At 33.9% G+C, this 17,780-nt stretch overlaps 1 protein-coding gene across 3 annotated transcripts in view; it reads left to right on the top strand.

The window, feature by feature from the left end:
* Nucleotides 1-17,780, top strand: part of CCDC102B (coiled-coil domain containing 102B) — a 365,304-nt gene that overhangs the window by 154,001 nt on the left and 193,523 nt on the right. For all 3 annotated transcript variants that reach the window (XM_011944077.1, XM_011944078.1, XM_011944079.1), the window contains one exon: nucleotides 3,899-4,015. In XM_011944077.1, coding sequence (XP_011799467.1) covers nucleotides 3,899-4,015 — 117 coding nt within the window. The remainder of the gene's footprint in view (nucleotides 1-3,898; nucleotides 4,016-17,780) is intronic.

The following is a 17,780-nucleotide window of genomic DNA, read 5'->3' on the forward strand; positions in this document are numbered from 1 at the left end:
TTCTTTTTCTACCATATATGAATAAGAAAATACTTTATGTTACACAATACTTTTGTTTCTTAGAGATCATCCTCAGTTTTTTTCCATTCCATGCTTATCTGAATATAGAATACACATTTATATGTGATACTGATAATTTTCCAGAAGTGAATTATAGCAGATATTTCTGAGATCAAGGATATGGCAAATTGCCTGGTTTAAATTTTCATAAACACTGCAGTAAAAACAGAGGATTTTTAAACAGTGATTTTGGAGTTATATTATGGTACAAACACAGGAAAAAGAGAAGGTTTACCAGAGAATAAACTAAATAAATATTAAATAAAAGGACAAGAACTTGGAAAATGCTTTCTAATGCTGAGTAATTCACCTCGTAGAATACTTTCTATTTCTGTCACTGTCAACTTAACTAATGTGATATATCAGTTGTGGATGACATTCATAATTCCACTAAATTAATCATTGTTAGCATCTATAAGTCCACTTCTTTAAACTTCTCAGCTGCTAAATAGATTTTCATTACAAATCCATTAATCTAAACCTAAAGTTGAAAAGGCAAGTAACAAAATTAAGGTTATTTTGTGTCCAAAGTATAATTTTAAAATGTGCAAAGTAATTCTGTTTTTTAAGGAGAAAGTATAGTTGTTTAATCAATCTGTTCATCAATTTTCCCTGCTATATTGTTTTAATGGTTTTAGTTGTATAATATTTTATTACTTATTATTATTATTATTTTTTTTACTTCTCCATGCCTAGAATATTCACGTAACAGTGAGGAAGACAGAAGGTCTGGAGTAGAATGAGGACCAAGAGTAGGAGATGAGGGCTGAGGAGTTATCAGATCATGTGGATAATGACTTTGATTATATAGTAAGTTGATTGAAAAGCTATCGAAGAAAATTGAGCAGGAGAGTTTCATGATCTGAATTGCTTTTTAAAAAGCTTTATTTGGTTGCTATCTTGAGAAAGGAAGTATGAGGCTACATGCAGAAGCAGAAAGAATGGAGGCTATTAAAATAACTGAAGTAATAGATCATGGTGGTTTTTGATCAGAATAATGGTGGAAATGGAGAGAAGTAACTGGATTTATTATGTTTTGTGAAGGGTAAGCTGATTTAGTTAGCTTTAGTTTGGATGTGGCATAGAGAAATAAAGAACATATTCAATAATTTTGGGAAGGATGGTATCAATATTTACTGAGGTGACAAAGACTGACAGAAACAGTTTTGAGGGAGAAGTTCTGAATTTGGCTTTCCAGTGTGTTAAGTGTGGGATGCCCTTTAGAGGTGTTGAGTAGGAAGCTGGACATGTGCATTCAAAGTTCAATGGAAAACTATAGGCTGGAGACAGACACTTAAAATTTGCCAGCATTGCAATTAGTACAAATGAAGTAGGTACACGGGAACCATCCAATGGGGTAGATCAGAAACACGGCAGGCAGCAGGACCAAATTTCAGTAAACGCCAGTGTTGAACTTTACTTCCCAAATAAATTTTTTTCTTGACATATTTGAAAAATTTCCTAGAGGACTATATTTTATTATTTAAAGTTTTGAATTTGCTGTGTCCTTAATTTATGAGTGTAATATATTCTTATTTTTTTGTGAAGATAGTGATGACAATAGTTTTTTAAAACTAATATCCTCTTTTATATCTTACATTGGATCCAGTTACTTCTCTCCATTTCCACCATTATTCTGATCAAAAACCACCATGATCTCTTCCTTCAGTTATTTTAAGAGCCTCCGTCCTTTCTCCTTCTCCATGTGGCCTCCCTTTTCTTCCATTTTTTTATTTCCTCTATAGACATTCTGTTTCTTAATCGCAACCTTGACTATTCCTGTTTTTCTTGTTTTGTTTTGTTTTATGCCACTCTTATGTTCTTCACATGCCCAGAGATCTTTGATTTTTCCACTCACAATGATGAATGATATGGATTTATTTGAGGTGTTCGATGTGGGTTTCCTATGCTGTTGTTTATAAAAATTTGCTTTCATGCCTCCTCTCTCTTTTGAGTGGTACAGTTCATTGAGAGTTCTGTTGGCAATTGAAGGGTTTATTGATGGATTTAATTCCCTGTGGTTTAATGATGAGATTTCAGAAGTTAAACGGGGGGCATTCAATTACCCAAATGAATTCGATATTCTTTTGGTAAACCTAAACCAAAACTGGTTGCTTTCATTTTACTTCTACTATCCTCTGTTTTATTTAGCAAAGTAATTTATATTCTTCTGGCCAGGGATTAATGCCACATTGTCTATTTAACTTCCATGATAGTGAGCGGGACTTGCCAACTCAGACTTTCAAAGAACTCTGCTATTATCTCTTGTCCTCCTCCTTGCCTTCTGTGTGCTCTCTTTATGTTACCAGCTCTGGACATGGAGTCTTTCTGTAGTGTGTTGGGAAATCAGCTTCTACCATTATTGTAGTTGATTTCTAGTATACTTGGACTGTGACATTTTCTGCTGTTTACTATCTCTTCCTATCACTTTATTGCCTTTGAGACAATTATTTCAGTGGCCTTTAGGTCTATAATTATAGATACAATAATGGTTTAATACTCAGGTAATGCATTTGGCAAGAACTTTCTTAAAATTTGCTTCCTCTGGTTATTATCTTTGTGAATTTAGGAAAGTTACTTAAGTCTCTAAAAAATATGGTTCACCTCGAGGTGGGCAGATTATGAGGTCAGGAGATCGAGACTATCCTGGCTAACAGGGTGAAACCCCCTCTCTACTAAAAATACAAAAAATTAGCCGGGTGTGGTGGCAGGTGCCTGTAGTCCCAGCTACTTGGGAGGCTGAGGCAGGAGAATGGCGTGAACCCAGGAGGTGGAGCTTGCAGCGAGCTCAGTTCACGCCACTGCACTCCAGCCTGGGCAACAGAGTGAGACTCTGTCTCCAAATATATATATATATATGTGTGTGTGTGTGTGTGTGTGTATGGTTTGCTTTTCTGTAGAGGAGGGATAATGATAACAATGCCTAACATATAGGATTACTGTTAGCATTAACTAAGGCAATATATATCAAGTTCAGTTCTTGGGAACTAGCACATGCTTAATATTACTATTGTTAATAACAACATTATGAGTACTACTTTTTATTTTTAAATATATAGTATAACATTGGCTTTTGTATTTTAATTTGTTATAAAATTACACACATATTATGTAATTTGGATGATGGAAACATTTACCTACATAGCTTAAAATATATGTCAGTACAACAAAAACAGCATATATGTGTAATATATGTGTGCAACTACACATTTCACATATTTATCAAATTTCATGATTCTGCTGAAAATTCTTAATTTTAAGAACAGTTGTGGGAAAATAATCATTGTTTGCATTTGTAGGACTTTTCTCACCTTTTTATTTTTTTCTTCAGTCATTTTCTATGGAAATTTTTTGACAGCTATTATAGATTTTTTCATATATTTTATCAGCCCAAGCAGTATGTATATACTTTTTTCCGTTGCCCAAGTTTATCTCCGTTACAATTAATATACTATTAAATAGACATTAAAAAGATTACAAAGAATACTGAGGTATTAATATTCAGGATGAAAAGACAATGGTTAATTGGTAAGCTTAGAAACCAGCTGGTCAATTGTTTCAAAGTTTGTGGAGGTAACTGAGTTCTGCCTATTTTTCAACTGATGAATTGGAATTTACAGAGATTTGCGTATTTTTTTTTAGAGGTTAGCATTTTTGAACTACAAGTATAACAATAAATGGTTCAACCACAATCATTACATCAACAGCAGCAAGCCTGCCAGAATCCACATAGGAAAAAAGCAAAACAACACTAAAGCTAAATGAAAGACTAATGTGGATTATCCTGTAACCACCCTTTATAGCATCCTGTGATTATAATTTCAACTTTCTTTTTCAGTTTGACATTCATCTTGGTCAACATAATGATGAAATGGAAGAACTGTCAGGCAATGTAAAGGAAGAATCCAAATCTCAAAACAGCAAAGACAGAGTGATTTGTGAGTTAAGAGCAGAGGTAAGATATTGGGTAAAGAGTGCCATATATATTAAAACATAACTGACTGTTGTTAAATGCCATAATATTTTAAGTAGGGTAATGGATGTGCCTTTGGTTACTTTATGAAAGTGAATGCTGCTGCTAATGTAATTAGCTTATATGTGATTTAAAAGGCTGTGGAATGACATTGACCCATAACTAGATCTGAGTTATTTGAATATTATTTAAAGATGAAATGTTTAACTATAAAACTATCTTGTAGCCAATACAAGTCTTACTGTGCATAAATATTATTTAAAAGTTCAACCAGCTGCTGGATTGTGTATGTTCATTTACTTTTAGAACCAATGACATACAAGATATGCGTCACGCAATTTCTGGTGGAATTAACCTTGCTATTGGCAGCTAACAACAGTGAGAGATAAAATAAATTCACTTTTGTTATAGTTAATTCATTTCTTAGGTACACCACCTAAGAAACATTTATTTTTCCACTCCTGCCACCACCAACAATAAATGAATTTTCACAAAAGGGTAAACTCTGAGTGTCTTTTACTGTTCTGCAGGTAAAAACAGAATCATTGTCCTTACAGAAAGGAGAAGGGATTGAATTATTTGTACTTCATAGAAAATAGCATGATGGCATTAAAAATGGAAAATCACAAATTATTTGTCTTGGAGCAGATAATTCTGGGAAAATAGCTTGGAAACAAATGTGTAAGAGCAGTTTACAGACTGAAATGAATTTAATGCAACTGTAGGCTGGTAGAAAACTGATTTGTATTAGGTTTTCTTCCTTATATAACTCTTCAAATTCTGAACTGACACCAGAGTATATTTACATCAGATGAATATAGTGCAATGGGAAATATACAGATTTTGGAGCTAGAAATGGGTCCATCACCTCCTGATTACTTTATTCTGGTCAATGCTGTAAGCATCTCTGTGTGTCAGTCTCCAGATTAAAATAATAGTAATAATAATATTAATAATAGTCATGAAACAGGATTTTGGAAAATGTATGTACTGCAAGGAAACAGTTTTCTGAGACAGAGTGCTCTAGTATTGAAACTTACAGCTAAGCTGCTTAGAAGAATTATATCCTCCCTGTGTTCCTCCTCATCACATCAATGCCATCCCGTGACAGCTCTTCTATGAGTCCTAAAAGTGGTGTTGGGGTGAGACGGCATGTATCAAGAGGTCCATTATGAGAAAGGCTGATGAACTGTTGAATACAAATCTTCCTAAGTCAAAGAGAAAACTTGGTGGCTTTCATAACTTTTGTTTTCTAAGAGGAAACAAACTATCAGGATAGATACTTATTTTTCTTGACCCTCAGCTCTGAGAAGCATCTTTCATTAAACATTGTACAACATGTTGTATAAAAGCTTATTTAATAGTTAACAGCAAAAAAGGAGGAAAGCACATCTAGATATTTATTATAACTCTCCTCAAAAGCCAAGAACATTATGTATACACTTTTTTTAAGACAAGTTTTAGGTTCACAGCAAAATTGAGCAGAAAGTGCAGTTTGCACATACTTCCCCTTTCCCCCAGAGACTCCTCCACAACCAACATCCTTCATCAGTGTTGCATGTTTGTTATAACTGATAAACAAGCTGAGACATTATCAACCACAGTTCATAGTTTACATTAAGGTTCACTCTGTATTGTACATTCTGTGGCTTTTGACAAATGCATAATAACATATATCTACCATGTTAGTATCATGCAGATGCTAAACAAATATTGCATAGAAATATACTTTATTGCAACTTGTTTACATAAATGTGTCACAACTACTTATGTTTACCTAAAAGTACTATAATTTAATTAAATTTAATAACTTATTTTAAAAATTAGTTTATTATTTTTAGATATATAATCAGCACTACAGTGAGTATGCATATGTACGTAAATCACTGGACATTTAAAAATGGCTTATGATATATTCTTAGAAAATAGTGTGGCTTGGTCACTGGGATATTTATTTTTTAAATCTTTTTTACACATTTCCAAGTGTTCTATTAGAAAAATTGTATCAATTTATTCTCACTAAGTAAGACTAAAATCTCTGAATATTATGTGTAAAGCAAATATTGAAAAAGACTCAAAGTTGGAGAGAAGAGGTATATTACCCAGGGGACCTGAGAATTGAGAAATGGCATGCTGTTGAGTTTTCTGGGTTTTTGTCACATACATTCCAAAATTAGAACTGAAGAAGCCAGAAATCTGGAAACGCCAACAGGTACAGATAAACACACAAAAATACCTAAAATGAAACACAACCTAAGTCTGCTTGCTCTAGCCAAAGTACTAAGGAAGAGTCAATGTAGCAAGACGAAAACTTTTAGGACAATAATGCTTGAATCCAGGCCAAATCACAGAAAACTGTGGTCCCACCCCATGCCTGTTAGCTGAGGCCAGCTGTAGAACCTGGACTTCTACGTACATCTGGAAGTAACAAGACAATGCTATCCTTTCACTCTCAATTGTGGTTTCGTAAGAACCCACCCAAAACACAATGTTAGATAAAATCCAAATCTCATGACATATTTCACAAAGTATCCAGGATACAATTGGATATTACTCATCATACCTAGAACCACAATAGTTTGAAGTGAATGAAAGAAAACAATTGATAGATACCAACACTGAAATGATAAAGATGTGTTAATTATTTGGGAAGGATTTTAGAGAGGGCATCATCAAAATACTTCAGTGAGCAACTGTGCATATGTATGAAACAAATAAAAAATAGGAATTTTCAGTAAAGAAATAGAAAGTCTCAGCAAATAAAAAAATGCAAAGAAGGAACAAATGGAAAAGTTAAAACTGAAAAATGAACTGAATTTAAAAAAACAACTCCTGAATGCAGAAGACAGAGGGAAGAGTCAGTGAACTTGAAGATAAATGAATGGAAATTATCCTTTCTGAATGAGATAAAGAAAATAGGCTGGATTTTAAAAGTAAAGTCTCAGAAACCTGTGGGGTGATAAAAAAAATTACATTCATGTAATTTGAGGCCAGTGTGAGAGGAAAAATAGTGTAGGACTGACAGTACTAAAAAAATAGATGAAAACTTTCCAACTTTCAAATGAAAGGATCAAACCTAGAGTCAAGAATTTTAGTGAATCCCAGACAGCATAAACCCAAAAAGGTTGATATTAAGACACATCATAGTCAAACTTATGGAAAATAAGAAAAAATAACCTTAACAGCACCTAAAAGGTAAATTACAGTATATACACAGGGGAAAAAATCCAAATAACAGGGCTTATCACATCAGAAACTCTGGAAGCCAGAAAGAAGTGACATACCATTATTTAGGTTCTAAAAGAGCTGTCAACTCAAAATACTATAGCCAGTGAAAATATCCTTCAGATCATTCTCTGATGAGGAAAACTAAGATAAATTATCTTTGGCAAATAAGCGTATGAAAAGGTGTTCATATTAGTCATCAGGAGAATGGAAATTAAAACCATGATGGGACAAAACTATACACCTATCAGAATGGCTAAAATCAAAATAGCGACAATACTAAATGGTGGTAATAGCACAGCTATTGAATTACTCACCTATTGCTAGAGGGAATGTAAAATGATACAATCACATTGGAAAATAGTTTGACAGTCTTCAAAATTGCAGCTACCGTATGATCAAGCAATTGGACTCCTAGGTATTTACTTCATAAAAATAGAAGTATATATTCACACAAAACTTATAGGTAAATCTTGAGTATTTTATATGTAAATGCCAAAACTTAGAAACAACACGGGTGATCTTCATGGGGTGAATAACTAAACAAGCAATTACATCCATACCTTGAACTACTTCTCAGTAACAAAACAGAATGAACTCTTGATACATGCAACCATCTGGGTGAATCTCTTGAAGTATTGTGAGTGAAAAATACCCCTAAAGACTACATAGTCCATGATTATATATATATGATTTATTTATATATATATGATTTATTTGTATATATGATTATATATAATCATATATACATGATTATGTAGATAATCATGTATATATATTCAGCATTTGGAAGTGGAGAACCTATTAATGGTTTTCAGGAATACAGGAGTGAAGGGAGTGTGTGCTGTGGCTAAAAAACAGCCACATGATGCATCCTTGTGGTGATGGAAGCATTCTGCATTTGACTGTGCCAAATTCTTTGCATAATTGTCAATATCTGACTTTGGTATTGTACTAATGTACTGCTGTTTAACAGCCTATCTAAAGGATTCATTCATTCATAACTGTAAAGTACTAAAAATTGTACACAATAGTAGGCACTCAATCAATACTAGGATAAGAACTTAGGTCCAGGTCTCTTGGGTCCCAAAGATAAATTTCATATGGCTTCTACCATTGGAGGGATCAGGGTAAAAGGCACATGGAATTTATTTTTTCTTTCAACTGCCTATGAATCGACAGTTAGCCAAAAATGAAAATTTAATTCAAACATCCTAATTTATTTTGAAATTTAAGTAGTGATTATATAAGCAACCCTATTTATTTTGCTTATGCAAGATAAAACATAAGTATTTTGTTACACAATTTTTTTCATACCCAGGAAGATTGTATTATCTATGGGGGCTTAGAAAGGTTCTTTCTCCATGTGAAAGTCAATTAGATTCTGTCTGAATAGATAAAATGCAGTAATAGTGAAGTAAAAACCAAAACCAAATAACAACAAAAATAAGTTCACATGCTCATTCATTATACAACCCAATTATTTACTTCACAAATATTAATCAACAATCTCCCATGTTAAGCACTAAAGATTCTACAAAGTGATGTATTGATGGCCATGAACACAAACAAAGGAAGTCAATTAAATGCAATATGTTATATAGCCTTATAGGTGAAGCACAGTGATTTGTGTGGGGATAAAGAGGAGATAGTGAATGAGATGGTTAAAGCGAAGAGCAGTTAGCCAGGCAAAGTGCAGAGCCAGGTAGAAAGGTAAGAACAACGCTGGGCGTGGTGGCTCACACCTGTAATCCCAGCATTTTGGGAGGGCAAAGTGGGTGGATTCCCTGAGCTCAGGAGTTCAAGACCAGCCTGGCTAACATGGTGAAACCCTGTCTCTAATAAAAATATGAAAATTATCTAGGCATGTTGGGGGGCCCCTGTAATCCCAGCTACTCAGGAGGCTGAGGCAGGAGCATCGCTTGAACTTAGGAGGCGGAAGTTGCAGTGAGCTAAGATCATGCCAGTGTACTCCAGCCTGGGTGACAGAACAAGACAAAAAACACAAAACAAACAAAAAAAAGAAGGTAAGAACAATATCTGAAAAGGGCAGTAGCATGTAAGAAGGGAGGACACTGCAGAATTTAGAGAAAATATTGTAGGAAAGGGTGGTACATGGGAATATCGACAGAGAAGGAAACACTTCTTCTTTTCTTCTTACATTAGTGTAGATATCAGAAAGTGTGTTGATTTTGGGGGTGTTTTGATCACTGGAAGAGCAGTATGTTCTGACTGGGAGCAATTCACCACTAGATGTTTTTAAGGTAGAGTGAAGGAAAATGCAGAGGGAAGAAAAATGTTTTGGTTTTGTGCTAAAAATGAAACTAAAAATATTTTCAGGATGTTTTCTTAAATTATAAATTTAATCTTTAGTTCTGCAAATATTGTACGGTATCTGCTATGCTGTGTTCTGGTAACTCAATGGTGTGGGATGTGAAATGGACTTGCCTTCAGAGAGCAGCCTTCAGCGAGGGGTACAGTATTCATCAGAGATCGTACCTTTTAGTGTAAGTTGTCAACAGTTTGGGAGCTATACAGCAAATGTGAATGAGGCTAGGGGGATTGACCTAGTCAGAAATTTTAGATGAAATACCAGATATTTTATTTACTGACATAGTTAAATAGCCTTATCTTTGACATGAAGGACATTGTATAATTAGAACTCCGGTGTCATCGTAGTTTAATTTTTAGAGATTGCCACAGTAAGTGTTGATCTGAATTGATTTAAATCTCCTGTATCTCCATTCCTCTTATTGACTTTACATGTTCTAGCAAAGAGATTTCAATTACTGAGAATATGATGAATATATTAGGAATGGTTATATGATTTTGGAGCAGGATATTGAGGAATGCAAGCAGGTGAATTCAGAAGTCTGTTAGTGATATAGATTTAAACATTCTGGGTTTATATTGCCAAAACTCAGGAAACAGAATATATAAAATAAGACTTGATATGAATAAACCATTGGAGAAAAATAACAGTCTGGGAAAACAGAATCAAGCTGTCACAGTTAAATATACTTTCTGGTCATTTAGATAAATGCAAGTCTAAATATTCAATTTTTTCAAGAATAAAACTGTTACTTATTCTGCATTTATAGAAATCTGATAAATAGAAAGTTGAATAACCAGTGAAAGCCTGTTATCATTTATTCAGGAAATATTAGGTGCCTTGAGTAACAGGTATTTCTTTCAAAACATTTAAACTATATAGTTCAAAATAAAATACTGAAAATAATCTTTGATAGCACATCAGTAGTAGCTTTTCTTGGTAGCTGCGTCTTCTGAAAAGATTTCGAGCTAACTTAGGTTGATGATTGAATTACAATCTGAGATTTTTGCCACCCTCAAGTTTCTTGCTGTCTCCTATTACTTAGAGAAGAGCTCAATGATAATTGTGATGTGAGTGGGAAAAGAAGGGACTGTATCAATTACAACTGTAAATATTAGCTTGTCTTAGGAATAGCCCACCTCCCTTCTTTGGAAACTGTGCACATTTTAGTGCCAATCTCAACACATCCAGTGTTCGACACCTTCCAGCTACTTGAGATCTTTAATATGATGCCCTCCAGCTCTTATCTTCCTTAGGACACAAACACATACATTTGAACTTTTCCTGTAAGTTCTGTGCAATTCTTCTAAGACCCTGTTTACTGCTTCCCATGAGGTCACAAGTCAACTTAGCAAATCTACGCTAATATGCTAATTTCTTTTATGTCATCGTACCAATTGTTACTCTCAAATGCTTCCAATCCAAAACTGCTTTACTAACACTCTTATGGTTGTGTTGAACAAGGATTCTGATTTCCAGTAGAGAGAAATTTTCTGTTTTACACGAGAGGTCATTGACTTAGAACCTTTCCATCATTATCATCAAATGCTTTTCTTAGAAATCATGTTTTCCTATGAATTGACACCTTCTGAAAACATATGCCTTAAATCACACAAACAATTACATTTCTCTTCTGCTGAAATCCCTGGTTAATATGAATATGGCATAAAAAGGGAAGGAAAGGGCCTGACAGTTTAGGTGGTGGAGTTCTTAACTTCATTCTGCAATAGTGCATGGCTCACAATCGCTCAACCAATGGCCATTAGCTGAATGAATGAGGGAAAGGTAAGGACAAAGCACATATCAAAAAAGAGAACTTTCTATTTTAACTCTCTAGTAGGTCAAAAGGAAAAGTAAAATAAGAATGGAGGAAGGGCAAAGCTGTCTATATTCATTTGGAATATGTTTCGTTCTATATTTGACTCCTTTTTTGTTTGTTTGTTTTGAGATGGGATCTCACTCTGTCGCCTAAGCTGGAGTACAGTGGCACAATCTGGGCTCACTGCAACCTCTGCCTCCTGGGCTCAGGCAATTCTCTCACCTCAGTCTCCCAAGTAGCTGGGACGACAGGTGCACACCACTAGGCCTGGTTAATTTTTGCATTTTTTTTTTTTTTTTAATAGAGACAGGGGTCTCACCATGTTGGCCAGGCTGGTCCTGAACTCCTAAGACAAGTGATCCACTCGTCTCGGCCTCCCAAAGTGCTGGGATTACAGGCACAAGCCACCACGCCCGGCCTAGATTTGACTACGTTTGATGCACTCAAAACACGTTGGTCACTGGTATGGTCTGAATGGGTGTGTGTTTCCCAAATTTATATACTGACATCCTGACTTCCAAGGTGATGGTATTAGGAGGTGGGACCTTTAGGAGTTGATTAGGTTATGAGGCAATTAGAATTAATGCCCTTATAAAAGAGACCCCAGAGAGCTAGCTCACGCCTGTACCATGTGGATACATAGGGAGAAGGCGCTGTCTGTGAACCAGAAAGCAGGTCCTCACCAGATAAAAAATCTACTGGCAACTTAATCTTGGATTCCAGGCTCCAGACTGTGAGAAATAAATTTCTACTGTTTATAAGCTACCCAGGTTATGATATTTTGTAGCCTGAGTGGACTAAGACAGTCGCAAGTATAGACTGGCAAGTGCAATTATTTGAAGGACAGAACTATCAAGAAAACTAGTGACTGGGCAACTAAGTCATGAAGATAAGCCCCATTTTGATATAACAACTCTACTTTTGGGGTGAATTGGAGAAACTCACTGTCCTCTAAACCTTTTGTTGAATTGAGTTACTTCTTTAATGGAGTAAATTGTTTCTCTCAAATACTATTAGAAATTCTCCTGCATTTGAATATTTAAGCAGTATAAAATGTTGTTAATTAAATAGCTTCCATGAATTTATGCATTAGTAAAACATTGCTTGATGTACTTTTTAATCCTAGTAGTCACAAGTAGTTATTGGAACAATTATTTCTAACAGTGATGTACCATATTGGTTTTTATTTTCAGTATTGATCTGTCCAAATTCAAAACAACTGTTCTGGAATTGGGTTTTATAGGTTGAGGCATTTCTTTCATGTAGTTAGCAATGATTCAAGTGCCCTGAAAAATAGAAAAATTATCTTCTGTTCATATTTGAGTCTCTGATTTTAGATTTTCTAGAAGTCACTAAGACAATAATTGCTTTACTTAAGAAATAACTCAGATCAGTGATAAATCAAAACAATTATGCTTTGCAATTATTTTATTAACCAATGAGTGGAAGATGTCATTTGGAGGTGAGCAGGGATGAAAGGAAAAAGAATTAGGCCAAGAAGCTTTCCCTTCAAAGAAGCAAAACTATTTAATATGTGCATCTTTGTCTTAAATACTGAAAATTGATGAAAGATGCATAAAGATCTATTAAAATACTCTGTTCAGATTGAGTATCACTAGATATTTAGAGCTAATGTTTATGAATATTTTGTAGGTCTCATGAGCCTTGTAAGGACTTAAAACATTAGATTTCATTTAATCAACACATCAATTTTATAAGACAATGTGATGGTTAATTTTATGTGTCAACTTGGCTAGGCTATAGGCTGCCCAGACATTTGTCCAAATATTATTCTGGGTGTGTCTGTGAGGATGTTTCGGGATGCATTGAGTAAAGCAGATTGCCTTCCCTAATGTGGGTAGATTTCATCCAAACAATTGAAGACCTAAATAGAACAAAAAGGCTGAGAACAAGGGAACTACTGATGCCTAACTGCTTGAGCTGGAACCGTGATCTGCTCCAACCTTTGGGTTTGGACTGAAACATCAGAACATCTTGAGTTTCCAGCTTGCTATCTACAAATCTTGGGACTTAGCTTCTATAATTGCATGAGCCAATTCCTTATAATTTATCTTTCCCATTCTCTCTCTGTCTCTCTCTCTCTCTCATTAAACCTCACACCCTTGACCACTATGTGATGCTGCTTTACACCACCAAAAATTCACTAAACATTTTATGTATTTGTTCATTGTATTGTTATAAATTTAATTTATTTGTACATTTTTGAGAATATACAAATATTTTTGAGAATATATAGTCTCCGATGCCAGACTCCTAAGCAAAAACACATAAATCAAGCAAAAGGAGTTATAATACATCTTTTGATACAATGTGGCTAAATAATAATAGGAACAATTCTTTTTAAAAATATTTTAAAAATATTCTATTATTTTAATAAGATTTTAAAAATCAAATGTCCTTAAAAAGCCAATGATAATTTGCATTGCAAAAGCTGACTTTGCATGTTGCACTTTAGCCACACGAATGAAAATATAAATAAATAAATAAATAAACAAACAAACAAGACAATTATTGTTACCACTCAGAGAGTATGAAATAATGCCTTATAGCTTTGAGAAGTAAAATGAGAGATGATCTGTGTCAGAGAATCCAATCTCTTTTCTTGCAATGACTTTAGCAACATGTTCCTTCTCCTAAGGAAGTCTTATACTTCTCATTCACTTCAAGCCCAAAACCTGACAAAGAAACGAGCAAAGCCAGTGACAACTGATAGTTTTAATGAAATATCCCCATGTTTTCCCCTTCACATCAGTCTCCACCTTTAAAAGGATTATTTCCTACACTATCCATTGATTTATTTCTAGAATCCAGAGTGATATATGATCATGTTTGATAGAAATTGGATTAAGTTATTGTAAACGTGTAACCAATTTTTTCATTTTAGCTCCTAAATAAACCAAGAATGTAACTATTACAGGCTCATATTTCATTTAAATGTTTTTTCTCACTACTTCCTATATAGAATTACTTACCTTTACAAACATAATAAAAGGATTGCCACATTTTCAAGAGGAGCCAAAGAGGAGGATTAACTTTCTACATCTGGAAAATTAAGTATAGATACTGTCTCCTACTTTCTCTTCAATCCCAGAGTGTTTAGAATGTAGCTATACATTTTAACTGTTCTTGCCACAAAATAAATGAACAAAAAATAGGTAACTATGTGAGGTGATGGATATGCTAATTTGCTTAACCACAGTAGCCTTGCCACTCTCTATATACATTATAACATCATGTAGCATACAATATATACAATGCAATTTATTTTTAAAAAATAATTCTGGTAGCAGAAGTAGATTAAAAGCCCTACATCTAATATCCAAAGAGCAAAAACACTGATTACCCTCAAAATACCCTCAAAATAACAGAATATTACATAAAATGTAACATGGAGAAAACAAAAATACTGCTCTTAGGACTTGGATACATGATAGCACAAATGAAAATTAAATATATAATTTGGAGTTGAAAGTTGAATGAGTCACCCAGAAAGTAAACCACAAAGACAAGGATGTAATAAAAAAGGAAGTTTCTTAAACATTAATTTAGCAATTAGTCCCCCAAATTAAGAGATCCTTAAAAAAGAAGTTTAAAAGTGAAAGAATTAGAAAAACAAAATTCTTCCAAATGAAGGTCATGATGGTTTAGATGAATATATCCATCCAAGTAAGTAGCAAAATAATACCAAAAAGACAGAGCAAAGTTCATTTCATTAAAGTTCATAACACTGGAATACAATAAATTGCCTGAAAGGAAGCAGTGATAAGTAAATGAGCACATATAGATAATCAGAAATCAGAAAAATTATCAGAATTCTCAACAAGCAACTCCAGAAATTATAAAACAATGTAGGTAAATGTTTAAAATTCTGAAGAAAGTGATTTACATCTTAGAATTCTACACATACTCAATTTACAATAATAATATAGATTAGAATAATTCATTAGAAGACCTATCAAATCTCCAAAAATTATCAACTGTTGTAACCTCTTTGCAGTTCACAAAATGACATAGGAAACGTGAATTACGAAGTAGAACTAAATAGAAAAGACTTCAAGAGTATTTCCAGGATTATGATGAAAGTTGATGCCAGGTAAAAGATGTCTCAAAATAAAACAGAAGTGACACTCATATTATGTTCTGGGTATGTCAGTATTTCTAGGAAATGTATACTTCTATTGAAATGTTCCAGATTAGTAACTACATTGAAAACTAAGCAAGAAACTGTGAGGCACTTCATAACTTCAGGAAACGTAAAATTATAATAGCAAAATAAATGCAATTATAGTGTACCACATTGGTCACCTGTAAATATATATATATTTTTTTACAATGTTAAGATGGAATACCTGGCCAGGGGCAGTGGCTCACTCCTGTAATCCCAGAACTTTGGGAGAATATATAAAATATAAATAAAAGAAGAGTAAGTGAATTAACAAAGGCAAACAGCTTAGGACTGTGCTTATCTCACTAGACATTCTCAAAAATAATAGACATTATAATTAATGAAATGATATATAATAGGACAAATAATACCATATATTATGTTCAGCCATGGTATGGAGATAATAGACCTTCACATTAAAATAAGGGTGATGATTTATAAATTACATACAACCATTAAATTTTCAGTAAATGCCACCTATTTATTTGGAAGATGAAGTATTTGGATATTAACAGCAACAAAAAAGTGATCTTGAACCTATTGTTGAACTCAATTTTAACATGGAAGAAATCTTCAATTGAACTTCCTTAAGTAGAAACCTAAATTATTTTATAAGCTTAAAAATATTCTTGATATTTTGTGAAGATAATGAATCATTTTATATGTTCAATGTTTGTTTTTCAAATAGAGTGAATACACTTTTTTTTCTGAGTCCATTGAAATTTTTGTTCTAGAAAAGATTTCATTAAATCTTGTCACTGGCTACATAGTAATCATTTTAATTGGTCAAAGGAATCCTTTACCATATACTTTCTACTGCCTTGCTTAATAATGCTGGTGTTTACTCCATGTATCTAGTATGACATTCACTCATTTCAATGGACCCCAGCAAAGTGGTTCTATACTCCTTTAATAATCTGCTCTCAGAAGCTAGTCATTTTCTTGACATTTAGAGTTCAAGCCTTTCTTTACTTATTTCAGTACCAATGACTTATAAGGCGATCCCACAATCCTGACCACTGCTTTTTTAGCCCCTAGGTCCTTAAATTTTTCAATACTCATTCTGTATTTCCTCTTTTTATAGTTGAACATCTTGGCCCCCACAAAGGCTTTTCCTCATGTATGCTCTATCCATTAATCTAGGTTGAGTAGGAGCAGTTGTCATTTTAACTTACTCCTTTATTTGACACTAGGACTGCTGGCAACAGAAGGAAGGAGATTCTTCCTTCTCCCATCGATTTTACTTTGTGGAGGTGAGAGAATGCGGAGCGCAGCAGTGAGGTGGAGCATTGAGGTAAAAGCAAGCATAATAGGAAGCTCAAAGGATATATGCCCGGTTCTAGACAAGAGCCACTTAAAATTTTCACTACAAATGATTTTGAATTCTGATCATACATAATTATTGAAAACTAAATTTCAAACGACACTCAAGTGTATACTCTGACCTTTATCTAATCGTTTGGGAAATACTATCCTCTACCATAAATGTTAAGAACCTTTCTGTAAAAAGGTCAGGTGAGCTGAAGAGTCTTATGTAATCGATCCATAGGCATTGACATTTGTTTTTGAATTTGGACAAATGTTCGTGTTGGACTTTGGCTCACTGACATATTTGAGTCATCGATCCTTTCAACTAACTCGCACTTGCAAAATGTTTTCCTACTCCTAGAAGAGAAAACGTAGGCTACGGATGTAAATCTTCACTCAAATGTACCTTTAATGCTGATGTCACAACTAACACAATATTTTTTTTTCCCACATCCTGAAGTTTTAACCTTACCAAGTAAATAAAAGCTTGAAACATCAGAATCAATACGTATTTATAGTGTACAGTGGGAAAACATGTTTTATCTAGAACTTGTCCATCTGTGCCAGAGTATAAATAAAATTCTGCAAGCAGGACCCTGGGAGTGATGGTGATATCTTGATACCCAAGGCATACATTCATATTTATGTTTAATAAATAGGTTTACTTTTTACTTATTTAGCACTCAGACACAGACAACTTTCTTAGGCAATCTGCTTTAGTTCATGGCACACGATCACCACTGGTTTCTACAAAGCCCTTCTCTTTGTGCTCAATCATTCATTTTACATTTTCTGCATATTTTTCCATACCATTTCCTACATAGGCTACTATTGCAATATGTTTTTCTTTATCTATGTTCTTTAAAAAAGTATATTT

Source organism: Colobus angolensis, unplaced genomic scaffold (genome assembly GCF_000951035.1).
Source record: "Colobus angolensis palliatus isolate OR3802 unplaced genomic scaffold, Cang.pa_1.0 Scaffold225, whole genome shotgun sequence".
Taxonomy (NCBI): domain Eukaryota; kingdom Metazoa; phylum Chordata; class Mammalia; order Primates; family Cercopithecidae; genus Colobus; species Colobus angolensis.